This window comes from Parasteatoda tepidariorum, chromosome 10 (genome assembly GCF_982258835.1).
Source record: "Parasteatoda tepidariorum strain Cologne lab strain chromosome 10, Ptep-v5.0, whole genome shotgun sequence".
In the NCBI taxonomy this organism is placed as follows: Eukaryota; Metazoa; Arthropoda; class Arachnida; order Araneae; family Theridiidae; genus Parasteatoda; species Parasteatoda tepidariorum.
This window is the reverse complement of record NC_141764.1, coordinates 34,296,863-34,311,614: the sequence shown is the minus strand read 5'-3', so window position 1 is coordinate 34,311,614 and position 14,752 is coordinate 34,296,863. Positions and strand designations below refer to the sequence as shown.

General features: G+C 31.2%; 1 protein-coding gene across 4 annotated transcripts in view; it reads left to right on the top strand.

Annotated features, from left to right (window-relative positions):
* Positions 1 to 9,179, top strand: part of LOC107450456 (DNA repair protein RAD51 homolog 2) — a 29,133-nt gene extending 19,954 nt beyond the window's left edge. For 3 of the 4 annotated variants that reach the window (XM_016066244.4, XM_087153973.1, XM_071184526.2), the window contains 3 exons: positions 5,757 to 5,902; positions 8,568 to 8,646; positions 8,735 to 9,179. In XM_016066244.4, the coding sequence (XP_015921730.1) occupies positions 5,757 to 5,902; positions 8,568 to 8,646; positions 8,735 to 8,865 (356 nt within the window). In that variant the 3' untranslated portion in view covers positions 8,866 to 9,179. The remainder of the gene's footprint in view (positions 1 to 5,756; positions 5,903 to 8,567; positions 8,647 to 8,734) is intronic. The other variant, XM_016066245.4, reaches the window with a different exon arrangement.
* Positions 9,180 to 14,752: the final 5,573 nt, after the last annotated feature.

The window sequence follows — 14,752 nt, the reverse complement described above, 5'->3', positions numbered from 1 at the left end:
CAAATTAAATAGAACATGTTTAATTCTGTGTTATTGAAATATTGAAATTATACTTACATTCTTAGTTGTGCAAACTTTATTTTTCACATGGTGGTTCATGTTATATTTCCGCGAGAAGGACTTTTTGCATTGAGGACAATTAAACTCCTTAATTTCATCAGGAATTTTACTGTGTTGTATATAATTGTACTTTCCCTAAAATAAAAACAAATTATGATTGATTAAAATTTTGTTAGTCAATAAACTTATTATTACTTTATTTTATGTAAAACTAAATTTGTATAAATCATTATTTGTTTTTATTTTAGGTTTGTCCTATCTGCTGTAAATTTTTCAGCCGGAAGTACAATTATATACAACACAGTAAAATTCATGATGAAATTAAGGAGTTTAGTTGTCCTCAATGTAACAAGTCCTTCTCGCGGAAATATAACATGAACCAGCATGTGAATAATAAAGTTTGCACAACTAAGAATGTAAGTATAATTTCAATAACACAGAATTAATCATGTTCTATTTAATTTGTGAATTCATTACTGTAATTTCATACAGGTTCACCAATGTGATCAATGTCCTTCGAAATTTTCTAATAAATCCGAACTGCTTGATCACACAAGGTTGCTTCATTTAAAGAGGAAGTTGAGTGAGGCATCATAATCCAAAAGAGTTTCTCCATCACCAGCGTTAGGGGTTTTTTCTTCCGCATTTTTAACTCCTAGCGAAGATGCTATGTTTGACTTCAATTTATTCTTCGAAGAGATGCGTTCAAAACTCAACGAAAAACTGAGAGATGAAGTTCGAGAAAAAGGAAACATCAAATTCTACCTTGTTGATGTAAAGACGTTATGCCATAGGAAAAACTCAGAGGGGATACCTGAGTACGCAACCCCATGCTTTAAAGCAGTGATTATTAAACTTATTTCTTTTACCGCCCCCTTTGAAAATCAATTATTTTTCAGCGCCCCCCCCCCCCCCATTTTTTATACACCCCTAAAACTTAAAAATTATTTGCAATATTTAATTTTTAAATTTTTATTGTTTGTAATATTTAATATTTATAATATATAGAAATAATAAACGATGTTGACAATAAGTGAACTGTTTAGGCTTACTATACTATTTGACACTGGACGGTAATGGGATAATTGTAAAAAAATATTCTAACACAACTTTTTGAACAATAATTATATACGTATTTCCATTTTATATAAAAATGATGATTCTTACATCAGTAATTTCTTATAAAATGCTAGGAAAATGCTGTAAAATGCCCTTATGTTAAAAACAAGAAAGAAAGTAAATAAAATTTCAATTTATGTTAGTTTACGTACATATAATATTTTAAAACTCTGCATGGTAGTTTTTTTCCTAATGTTTAAAATAATTTCTGGTGCAATGTAATTAAGGTAAAATTGCTCTAATTTTTTAACTATCATCGATCATGTTTCTTTATCTATCCGCAGAAACTTGTTACAACTAGATTGCGTACGATGTGCGGGCTATCCTACGAAATCTATATTAAGTATTTTAAGTTTTTATAACATCTTACAGGGTAGAAATATAAACTAATTATTCGTTATTGTGTAGTAGGTGGGTTTTAATTTTAGTGAAATTTAAAATACTATATAAAGTAAATGAAATTACAAATTATACATCGCCCCCCTAACCCACATCAACACCCCCCCCCCCATTTTTTCTGGGTCCCTTAACGCCCCCCTCTAGGTTTCAAACGCCCCTAAGGGGGCGTTATCGCCCACTTTGAGAAAGACTGCTTTAAAGCAACCAGTTGTTAGAAAATGCTCTGAAGGTAAATATAAACACTGGTTTTCTAAAAATTCATGGTGCTTTTGAAAAGTTTTGTAACAATGGTTCAGGTTGGATACTCGAATTTATTGATTTTATGGAAGTATCCAGTGCTAGATATTGCCCGTTAAGCACGAGCAGTTATATTCCATTTCCCACTAAAATTTTAAATAAAAAAGCAGTTTTAAATATTCAAAATATAGATCAAAAATGTTTCGTATGGTGTCTTTTGGCTTTTCGAATGAATATTCATAAATCTCAAAACCATTATTTACCATTGGAATCAAATATTAACTTGGGCAATTGTAGCTTGCGAGTACCCATATTCCAAATTCTTAAAATCGAGATGCTCAATAACATTCGAATTAACGTCTTTGGGTATGACGAGGTCATATTTCCACTGTATATTTCCGAGCGTGAGGATGTTGAATGCTGCAAATTACTTTTAATTTGAAACGCAAAATCATTATTGCCTCATTCGAAATTTCTCTCGTCTGATGGGTGATGCCACTAAACATAATCCTAAAAGCTTCTATTGCTATCGATGTCTTCATCGATTTGCAGAAGAATAGACCCTTAAAAAACACTTAACTTTTTGTAAACATAATTCCCCTCAAAATATTAAAATGCCTGATGATAAAGATAAAATTGCATCTTTTCATAATATTAATTTTCAACATCCCATTCCCTATATAATTTATGCAGATTTTGAGTCTCTCATTAAGAAAATTGATAGTTGTCAACCTAATCCTTTAGCCACATATACAGAGAAAATGTCCATTCATACACCCTGCGGTTATGCTTTTGTAATCGTAGGACCTGATGGAAAAACTTACAAACCTGTTACGGTCTACAGAGGATCTAATTCTGTGGACCACATTTTGGAAAACATACTAAGGGAAAAGGAGGAGTTGGCAACTAAATTAACAACAATAGTCCCCATGGGCTTTACCCCAGGAGACAAGGAGGCATTTCGTTTTGCCTTGAATTGCTGAGTGTGTGATCAACCCCTTGGTGATGACAGAATTCGTGATCACGACCATCTCACAGGAGCTAGACGTGTACCCCTTCATCGTTCTTGTAACTTAAAATTTAACTAAAAAAATTCCAGTTGTTTTTCATAATTTTAAGCATCATGATGCTCATCTCATTATGCAAGGTTTGGTGAAAATTAAAAATCATAGTTTTAATGTAATTGCCAACAGTATGGAATAATATATTTCTTTCAGCATTGACAAATTGTATAACAAAATTTAAGTTTCTCTAAATTTCATCGACAGTTTCCAATTTATGAATACGTCATTGGAAAAATTAGTAACACATTTAAGTTTCGATCATTTTAAAAGAAAATATTAATCATCCTTCTCTAAGTCTACTTCTTAGGAAGGGTATATATTCAAGACCGTAGCCAGGATATTTTTTCGGGGGGGGGGGATATGGTAAGAAGCAAGGACAGTTTCAGACATGCAAAGTAGGGGGAAAACATTGTAACAAATATTGTTTATTCTGTTTGCAAAAGTTAAACTAGTAATTAAAAAATATTACATAATAATTATTTTTCAATTAATATTGCATAATAATTATAATCAATTTGTAAACAAAGTTTACAAAGACATGCGGCGAAAAATTGAAGAAAATTTTTCGATTACTTTTTTAGGACAAATCGGAATATCCCGAAATATGCTTAATAAAGTTAGCTCTGTTAGCCTTTCTACTTTACTAGCATTTCTTATCGCTGTTTTTATGCTTTTAAGAGTAGAAAAAGTTCTTTCTGCAGTTGCTGTGGTGATGGGCAACGTAGCCAATATTGATAACAAGCAATAAATGTTTGGAAAAAAGATACTGTCGCATTCTTCCATTGCTGAAAATGCCGTGTCTGGTCTACTAAGGGGTTTACGCAGGTTCCACTTTGATGCCCATACTTCCATTTCTCCCATGAGGTTTTCGATGTTAATGAAATCTGCGTAGATTCAGAAATTGCATAAATTAATATGCTGAAAAACAATTGATTTCGGGGTAGGAGTCTAACTGAAGGAAAGATGAGCCACAAGGTCAAGTGAAGTTGATGCCCTAGCGAAGGTGGTGTACTGGGAAAAAGTTTGATTCGATAGTTTTTGTTTTTCTTTTTACTGAGAGGCTCAAAGAAAGACTAAAAAGTTTGAATCCCAAAACTTCGGGGGGGATTTGTCCCGACGCTCCCCCCCCTGGCTACGGGCCTGGTTTATATCCATACAAGTATACGTATGTCCTCAAGTATACGTATCCATACAAGTATACGTAAGTATATAAATTCGAGGAAGATACGCTGCCCGCTATAACTAAATTTTACAGTTCTCTTACTGGGGAAAGTGTATCTGATGAGGACTATCAACATGTCCAAACGGTTTGGAAATCTCTTAATTTAACTTCTTTGGGGGAATATCATGATTCATGTCTTTCAAAATTTTAGACTACTCTAAGTAGGTGATTGTGAGTGATGATCAGAGTTGAGATCGACAATCAATTCTATTTTGCTATAATTAGGCGATAAATTTCAATTTCAAACCATTGAATTTGTATTGTCTTTAGACATAGAATACCCGTTGAAATATGGTTCTTTTTTGCAGGAAAAATTTTTAATTTATGATAATTTCTGTTTGGCAATAATGTAACACTAAATTCCATCGTTCAGAAAACAATTGAGACTCATGATGTCATCCAGCACAAAACTTCAGTTAAAATTTTAATGTTCTAGTTAGTGTCTAAGTGTTCGGAATTCTGATAAATTCTCTCTAATGCTAATATTGAAAAAGTTCTGCTTGTAGCGGTAGCGGTTAGAAGACATTTGGAACTTGAATTGCGTTACATGGGTACAAAGTTCTAGATTAGATTTGAATGCTTATATAGTCAGAGAGTAGTTAAATTTAGAGTTTAAAATTCTATCGTCATACGCACGAAAGCGAATATATAATAACTGGTTAAAATAGAACGATTTATGTACTCTTAATCCATTGAAATGTTTGGTAACAATACCATGCAATATGACAATCTAAGATTGCGATTTTCAATCAAAATATATAGGATTGGGGAGAAAAGGATCTAAATAAGATAAGGAGAAACCCTAAACTATAAAATTTTAACCATAACTCGTTTGAATTTAATGGTTAGACTTTTTTTTTAATTTTATAAGTTAATAATTATTATTAAAACGATATTATTAGAGTGTTAGCTTCATAAAAATACCATATGAAATTTGAAAATCCGCCCCTACAGTTCAACCTGGCCGTACAGGGGTACAAAAAGATAATCATTGCATCATTGAAATTATTCATTTTAAAAAATGCTGAACATTTTTATTGGAAATTTCAAAAAAGGGAATAATAAAATATTTAATATTAATGTAATTCTTTTTTTAATATAAATATAAAAAATTATGTTACTATTTGTGGACTTTTTAATGATCCTTATATTTATATTTTATTTACATTTAAACATTCTTAAGCCTAATAAAGTGTGGCCTTGAATTCTTATCTCTTCAGTTTCTGAGCTGGGTGGAGTTAGAAGAACAAAAAACAACTTATCAAGTATCATAGAAAGTCTAAACCAAATGTTTATAAGTAATTTTACATTGCATTGTTTTAAATAAAGCTGTAAGATGTTTTCCTTTTTAAAAAAAAATAATAGAAAAAAAAGGCCATTTTAAGTTTCTTTGTTCTCATCAATCTCACTTAATATTAAAAGCGAAAGTTAAATGCAGCTGCAAAAGGCGGAAACAGAAAGTACAGAAGTAAATAATGCCTAGTAGCATTAAAAATATCAAATTATGAAGAAAAGAAAAATTGAAACAGCTTCTAGTTGTTTTCTGGCCTTGATCTTGAATCATAATTTATATTGACTCTGGTCTTACGTACCCTTTCTTTTTAAATGCTCTAGAACTGAAAAGTTCTGATGAAGTGTCCTCCCTGTTCTTATAGGTGTTCCTCCACCTGTCTGTTCTGAGAAAAAGGTGAAGTTACATGGTGGGAATGCGGATCACGTAGTTCCCGCCCTAGGAAACACGTGGTCCCACTGCGTGAACACCCGGCTGGTTGCCCAGTTTTTGGACTCCTCTGTACGCCAGGTGATTTTTTTTTCTCTTCATAGTAATCGTTTTCTACATTTTTAAGACCCTGTTTAAAAATTGTAAGAGAATTAGTCATTATTTGCTCATGTTATGCTTTAAAAACACAACATAGAACAGTGGAATCCCGCTAATTCGAAGTTACTAAGACCATTGCCTGTTCCTGCTATACAAAATTCCCATTGCGATTGCTCACGTCCCACAATTAATTTTTTTGCCTACGTTGTAATTAATCTATTCTCTCAATCTGCGTTTTCCAGTTTAGTTATCGCTATACATTGGAATTCCGACGCTACATTAGAAGCAAATCATGCCGTTAGGTAATCATTTTCCTACGATATATCGCGCATCTTATTACGCTAGAAGGGTTATTTCCCATGATAAACAAATTGCCAACACCTGAGGGTCATATTTTTCACGACGGTTTATCGCCCTCGTATTTATGTAAATTATGACTCTTACATTTTTTTCAATGATAACAGATAGCCTTTTTTACTTTTACTTTCTCTTTAACCATTTTCTTTGTCCCTAACATGTTAGAAACCCTGTTAATTTTGTTATCATTGAATTCGTTATCGAATTTTGAAAAAGTATATACACAAACGTTTGAGCTAACTATCGATAGCTATCCAAATAATTGAGCAAATGATTAATACAGTATCAGAATTTCTTTCCAATTTTGAATAATAAAAGTACGTACAAACATTTTTAAGGAAACGATTCTATGAGTGGCACAAGCTCTGAATCTATCCAGTTTTCAAATTTGAAAATTATTCGTTGTTTCTCAATAGTCGGTCCGTGGATTAATATTATATAATCTGTATTATAATTAATATAAACTAGTGGGCGGCCCCCCCCTGCTCGCTAACGCTCGCCAACCCCCGAAAATTGCTACGCAATCTTATATGGTTCGCTTCGCTCGCTACTAACTTAGGTGCATTGCAAATGCACAAAATTCTAAGAATTCAAAACAATCATTCAAATCCATATAACAACTTTTTTTTTTTTTTTATATCTTTTTAGTAAATACTAAGTCATTAAAATAAATTTTAATTCAAATAAATGACATTTAATTCGTTAAACCTATTAGAAATGTGCTATAGTATAAAATCTTAAAGCGTAACAGCACGACTGAGACTCATTTTTCAATGAATAACTAATAACAATAATAAAACAAGTAAATTCGTGATATAAATCAAAAATCGTCAAATAAATGCTTAATATATAAATTCGTGAAAAAAAGCTCTTCGACAAAATACTAAAATAGAGATCTATCGACAAAGACTACTCACTTCTGCCTAGCTTAATAGTATGAGATTGCCGCAGCTGATAGGGTCAATTTCGGAAGAGATCACATTTAATGAGAATGCTCTCTCTAGTTATTTCAGTTTTTAAAGGCGCTATATGTTGAGCCACCTCAGCTAGATTTGGCATGTGACATTTTTAGCGGCAATCATTAGTCGATTTTCTAGTGTTGCCGTTCGGGGAGTTGTAATGAGGCTTTTTTTTTGTCGCCGTGTAAGAGAAATATCTATATAGATTTTATGTAACAATAATGTAAGTTTCTAAATATTTTTCATTGCTGAAAGCATGTAAATGATGTCAAAAACAAACTGGTCAAAAAATTATTTAAGCGCCACAATTTTTTAATTGTTAAAATTTTGCCACTTAACCAACTTACTAATCTTTCGAGTAAATCTGGTTGTAAAAACATTGGTCTGAAACATTCATAATCCGGCATATCAATGAAGTTATTTGGGTAACGAATTATAGTACAACAATAGTTAGTAAGTTGCATAAAATTCTGATTCTTAATTTTACTTTGTACAATATTTTCCTTTAATGTATAGAGACAACAGCCGTAATTCGAAATTTAAAAAACACTATCAATAAAGAATACACCTGGCGAAATGTGTAACAATCTCCAATGAAAGCTGCGTCATAAAGATTTTTATTTCCGTGTTGGGAGAAGAAATGGCCCGAGGTGCCGAGTCATTTGTGACACGACCAATTTTCCAACAGGAAGCTGCAGCTGTGGTGGTCATACAGGGGGTATCCTCCTCAAAAACCACCCTATTTTCCAACATCACGTATCACCCATTCTCTCTAACAAATAGTCCTGACTTAGTTCCGCGTTTCTCGCTTACTCGACCGTATCGCCGCTGTCAAGAATAAAATTGCCCGATTAATTGTAAAATTGACTTGTTTTGTGTGTAATTTTGCCGCTATCTACTCACCGACCTCCCCCGACTTTTTTTTGTTCTGTTCTGTTCCGTTCTTCTATTTTCTTTCTTTGCCATTAACCAAATGTTGATCTTTTTTTTTTTTTTTTTTTTTTTTTTTTTGAATTTGTCATCTTGATCTTGAAACTGGATTGAAAATAACCACTCTCCACGTGGCGAATCAACAACAAAAAAAAACGCGACGATTTAAATTAAAATCAGGCCACTTATCCTTTTTTTTTTTTTTTTTTTTTTTTAATACCGCTATTTATATACAATGTCGTCACTAGGGTATAAAATTTTAAGAATTTAGTTCTCTGTTTATAAATAATTAAAAAATTTGTTAATTTTATATGATTACAGCTAAATGTGATGTAAACACTGCTTTTAACTTTGCTTCGCAACATTTACTATTCATTTATAATTGCTTACATCTTTTTCAGTTAATCATAGCGAAATCACCTGTTGCTCCCAACGCTGCCGTTCGTTTCTCTATTAACGAATCTGGAATCGTTTTAACAGGTAAATACAAAGGCGAATTATAAATATTTCTATTGATTTATTTAGCAAAATCCTTATGTTATTTTTCCTTTTAATCTTTTCTTCTCAGGAGATGATATTGAATTTATTAACATGTCGGATCCATTAAATAGAACTATTCAAACTAAGTACAATTTTTTAACTTCTGAAGTAACTGGAACTGGTACTGTATTTACTGCCTCTGCCACTTCAAGACAATAAAGAGAAGAAATACTATATGTGTCTAACTCATTACAATGTATTTTATAGTTTAATCAATCGATTTTAGTGTCATTGTTTTCACCATAGGTATTATTTAACCGTCACATTAATGTTCCATAATTTTACAAATGCAAAAAATTAATAAGATGAACGTAAAAATGAAAATGTGCAATTAAATATTATCTTTGAACCATCCAGTAGCAGAAGAAATTTCTATCTAAAATCGGTTGATGAAAAGATTTTTTTTTTTTTTCCTAATTTATGTTGCAGTTTTAAAAGTTCACTTTTTTTATAATTAAAAATTTTGTGACAAAGTTTTGTTGTTGTTTGTGTTATTTGCACTTATGTAGTTTTAATTTTTTTTTTCTAAATTAAAAAAACTAAACGTTTTTTAATCATGCTCATTAAAATAAACTAAAAATTTTTATTTTGAGTAAAAGCATTGAGTTTTCTTAAAACTTTTCTAATTTCCTTTTCAAAAGCATTTTACTAACAATTTATTTCAAACGCATTTAAAAATACAGTAGGGAACCGATTATCCGGAATGATCGGGACCATCGCTATTCCGGATAACTGATTTTTCCGGTTTTCTGAATCGGTACAAAAAGCCGCTTTTTTATTGTTAAACCCAACTAAAAAAAAATATTAGGAAATAATCTTAAAAAGAAGAAAAAACGATGAAGTAATACAGTAATGATTATTTCTAAAATGATGGTATGGTAAACATCTTTCAAAAAAGAAAGAAAAATCCTATAATCTTACGAGGAAAAAAAATTTTTTTTTCAAAAAATGGTGGGAAAATTTATCGAATTTCGTTCCGGTTTTTTGGTTTTCCGGTTTTCTGATTTCCGGATAACGGGTTCTGTACTGTATATATATTGTTGACGTTATCGGTGTTTATTCCTTCATGGTTTTGAGTAAGTAAATTGTTATTTCTGAAATTAAAGTTTTATCATTCACCAGTAGATGGCGACACTAATAGCAATGATGAGTTATCTCCCTATCCCATGAGACCTTATTTGCAGATTGAGACGGATAATATTTAAATTGATTCAAATGTAAAAATTGTAATCTAATGATCAATTTGAATTTCTAAAAAAGAAAAGAGAGCAAACCGTTTTGATCATTTTTTACTCCCCTGTCTTAATCAGAAAATAGGAAATTGGAGAGAAAAGGGATAATCACGTTGTATCTCAATAAATAAAAAATGAGTTAATTTGCGATTTTTAGTGAAGGAAAAACCTTTTTTCGGAGTTTTTTTTTCCACTGCAAGTTGCAACACTATCTCATATGTAACTGTTTTTTGAGTTTACAGTAATTTATATTTCCAAATGTAGGAAATTTTTATTTGTTTTTTATTTTCGGAGTTTCATCTTGTTTCTTTCCTGAAAAGCTGTTGAAACTTTAAAGATCCTGTTTGTAGTCAACTTCGCGAATTTATTGCACTTGAGAAGTGACTATCTAAGTTATTTACCCGCAAATAACATGATGGAAAAAGGGAGTAAAACAAAACAAAAAAAGTTCAAATTTTTTACTCAATCTTCTTTTTTTTTTTTTTTTAAAGCACTTCTCTCTGCATTAATTTTAAGTTTTTTTTTCCCCGCCATTTCAAAATTTAGTCTTCAAATTGAAAGTTTCTAAAAGTAGTTAGATGTCATTATTTTGCATTTTATTATTTCGTGCATATAAAGATGTTTCAAAATAATTTTTGCCCCTTTATCTTTTATTCTGTCACTTCCTGGTGACTTATTTTCCCAGCTAAGTTTCTTTTTCTTTGCAATTTTTTACGTAAAATATTATATGAAGTAGCAGAAAAAAATAGAATCGTCAGGTTGCAAAACCCAATAAGCAACTTATTTTTTTTTAAGGTAAAAATAACTTAAATTAGAAAATTAACAGACACACTATAACTTCTGTATTAAAAATACTTTCCGTAACAGATATTTTCACTTAGAGTAACTAAAATTTTGAATGGCATACTGAGTTTTTTTAACTATATGACTTAAATTCATGTGAATATATATTTAATACCTAGACTAGCATGACAATATCAAGATATGGTGATAAATTTTGTTCGCAGTGGTCAGGAAACAATTGAAACTTTTGAATTGATTTGAGCACTCCAGTTAGATGGAATTTTGATCGATGACTTTTTGACGATAACTATTAGTTGTAGCAGTCAGAAAACGATTGAAACTTCTATTACAATTAGAAACGGATCTCTAAAGATTTGAATGAGGCTAGTTGGAAAAAAAGTTTACATTTCATTGCTAGATCAAAGCCTCGTCGGTCCGAAATTGTGTTGAATAGTTAGTAAAATAATAACATAAAATTACATTTAAAAACTCAAAATGGACATTTAAAAAAAGTTTATTTAAATTAAACAAATTATGAATAAGATAGTCTTCATTACAATTAGCCTTCAATGTCAAATCTTAGACTTCTCCTTTACAGAGCTGCAGGGGAAATGTTTTAAATGGATAAGTTAAAAATAGCATTTTATGTAAAATAATAATTATTAAATAATTAGTTGTTACAGAAATCTTTATTTCTAACTGCAATTCGTTTAAAATTATCTTAAAGTAAGGTTTGTCTGTTTAATTTAAATTTATGACATATTTTATTGCAAAAGTAAATTACTTTAAAATGCAAAAACCTGACATTCGAATTAATTTTTGTTCCATTTAAACTTTAAAAAGAATGTTACTGTACTCTTTACTTTTATTTTTTAACAAATATTTAAAAAAAAAAAAGTACAGTCCTAAAAATAAACAAGTTTTACAGCAAATATCTAAAAACTGCAAAAAAGAGGGGAGTTTCATCACGAAAACAAGGGGAGGGGAACACCGTTTTCCTTAATACTCCCTCTCCTCCGACTGGTTTGTTTCGCATGTACTCATTAAGGTGTGAACTTTGCAGGAAAATTCAATAAGAACTTCATAATTGACTAAAGAAAGGGTATTTTATAAGTAAAAAAAGAAAGAAACCATTGGGGGTACACAGTTCCCTCAGATACTCCTTCCTCTACACCCCTGCTCCTTTCACATCATTTGATTCGCATATCTCACGAAGCTGCCAACTTGGCCAGAGAATTAATAAAAATGACATAATTTCTAAAACAAAAATGGTAATATTAGGAAAAAAGCATTTGGGATACACCGTTCCTCCCACGTACTCCTACTACACCCTACTCTTCCGACGTTTGATTCGCAAAGCTGCCAACTTTGCAAGAAAATTGATATAAGTTGCGTCATTTACAATAAAAGATGGAATATTAGTAAAAAAAACTTGGGGTGTACACCGCCCCGACCCTCAAGTACTTCTACTACAACCTTGCTCCTCCAACATGTTTAATTCACATCCCTCATAGAGCTATCAACTTAACCATCATTAGCCATTCATAATAGTTTTCTAGAAATGACGATTTCATATGCATGGCTACTTTTCTAAACCATTAATAATTAATTGCCCGGACAAATGAAAAAACAAACAAAAAGCCACAATGTATGTATGTATATTCTGTCTGCTATGAATGACATACACTCTCTCTCTTTCCCACGTGTTTAGCGTCACTTTCTTCAAGGGTAGAGAGATAAGGCGATTCCCACGCCGATGCAGAAGCCATCGGTAGCCATGCTGGTCGATTTGCATTGTCTTTTATGGCTGCCAAAAGTATCGATGTTGACGGAGTCTGCTTCATTCAATGCGGAATACAGCTTTGTTCTCTCTGCATGGCTGATGGAGCTGAACTGAAAGACTTCAATCTGCGTCGATTAGGGTGATAGTTTGTCCTTGGAGATCGCCCGCTCAATCGACAGATCTTCCATTCAAGGCGACACGTGTCGGAAACCCATATTTGCATTAAAAATAACCCATATTTACTACTGACTTAATTTTTGAACTCGGACGGAATCTTTTCCTTGATAGGAAAGCAGTGGGTTAGCCTTTCCTTTAATCGAATTATTACCACTGATTGATTTGTTGGAGAAATATTGTATGAAGTTATTCTGAATGCATCATGTCTTTATTAAGAATTGAAATTTATAAAATTTAATGGTGTTTCTAGATGTGTTACTGCCTATAGAAAACTTGCTTGTCGGTTTTAATTAATTTTAATTGGGAAATTATTGTGAGATAAATTTATTGGACGCTCAACGGGTATCAATCAACCCCGACAATATCAGTTAGATAACAAATTTTATTTTTTATTTACATACTTTTTTATTATTTATTTATCTTATTTATTTTTTCAGTGAAGTTTCAGTTCTTTCAAAAAATATGATTTGAAAACTTTTTTTTTTTTTCCAATGTAAAAAATTCCCGTTCTTTTTACGGACTTTCTCTGTATATTTGACGTTTTATAACCGTTTTATTGATAAAACGGTTTTTCTCTGTTTTTCATTCTAATCATTAACGGATTAAAACTGTAATTTCGAATTCTAATTCTTGTCCTTTCAGTTTTGTTTACCGTAGAATAACTCTACCTTTTTTAAAATCATTTTACGATAAAGATACATTTGATGATAAAGTATGATTAGACAGACAGCACAATACCTTTATGGAAAAAAAAAAGGGAAAAATAATGGGGTCGCTTTATCAGATATGGGTAATTCGAACTTCTATGAATTTTTCTCCAAAATTTTAAAGTAATAAAATGGTGCAATTTGTGGTTTTGAGAAAATATATTGAATCTACGCGTTTCTCACTTTTTAGATTTTTTTTAAAAAATTTAATCTTATTGCAGTTTTAAATTGATGAAAAGCTATTTGGATGACGCTAAAAATTTCATTGAACGTTAATTGCATTAAAATAAAAGATACTTATCAAAAGTTTAAAAACTAATGACTGTTTACTATTTAAATATCTTTCAAAACTTGTTGATTGCGGAATCACCCTGGCTTAATTTTGTGATAAAGAAAAAAAATTTAGAGAATCGGAAATGGGAGTTTAAAAGTGTGAGAGAGTGTTTCGATTAGAATAATAAAATAAAAGATTTACAGAAAAGAACTAACATAAAAAGATTAATTGAAGCTTTTTATATTACATATATATATATAAAACCTGGTAAAAATAATTAAATTTGTAAAACAAAATTTTTTCGCTATAGTATAGTAAGGGCTTGCAATTTGCTAATCTTTGCCGACAAGATAGTCCAAAATTAAGAATGTATTTAAATAATATTCCTACAATCCATTAGTTTTTATTTTATCTCTAAGGTCTTGTAAATTTAATTATCCCCAATAAGTAATTGTTTTTGTTCCTTTTTTTTTAAGATGATAGAAAAACGAAAATTATTTGTTAACATTTTCCTACAAAATGTAATACAGTTCGGTCTTTAATTTAATAAACATTGTTTCTTAATCTGCGTACAATATTTATCCATTTCTATTTTACCTTTGGAGTATAATACGCTGTTTATTTCTCTCTGAAACCGTTAACCAAATCGTGCAATGGAATAAATCTGTAGATAATCTTTTAAGATCCAGGTATAAAGGTAACTCACAGAGACAAATAAATGGCAAAACCTTCGTGATCAGCAACTATATATCCCGAATCCCGAGAAAACAGCTGAGAAAATCTCAATAACTGTCTGCCACTTAACCTTGAGAAAAGTCCCGCGCTTTTTTTCTTTCTTACAATTATTTTGCTTTGTTTATTTAATCCCTAGTTTCCACCCACCCTCTGATGACATTGAAATAAAGATGTCCTTCGCCATGAAAAGCAAATCATGTTTGTCTCATCCTCAAGACCAAATGGCATCGTTAAATGATGGCTGTCTATTTTTGGCTACTTTTTTTAATCTCTGTTGGAAACACGGCGACATAGTTTGGCGACAACAGCTGACAATGGAACATTAAGAAAATGCACAACGCGACGCGACTTGTTG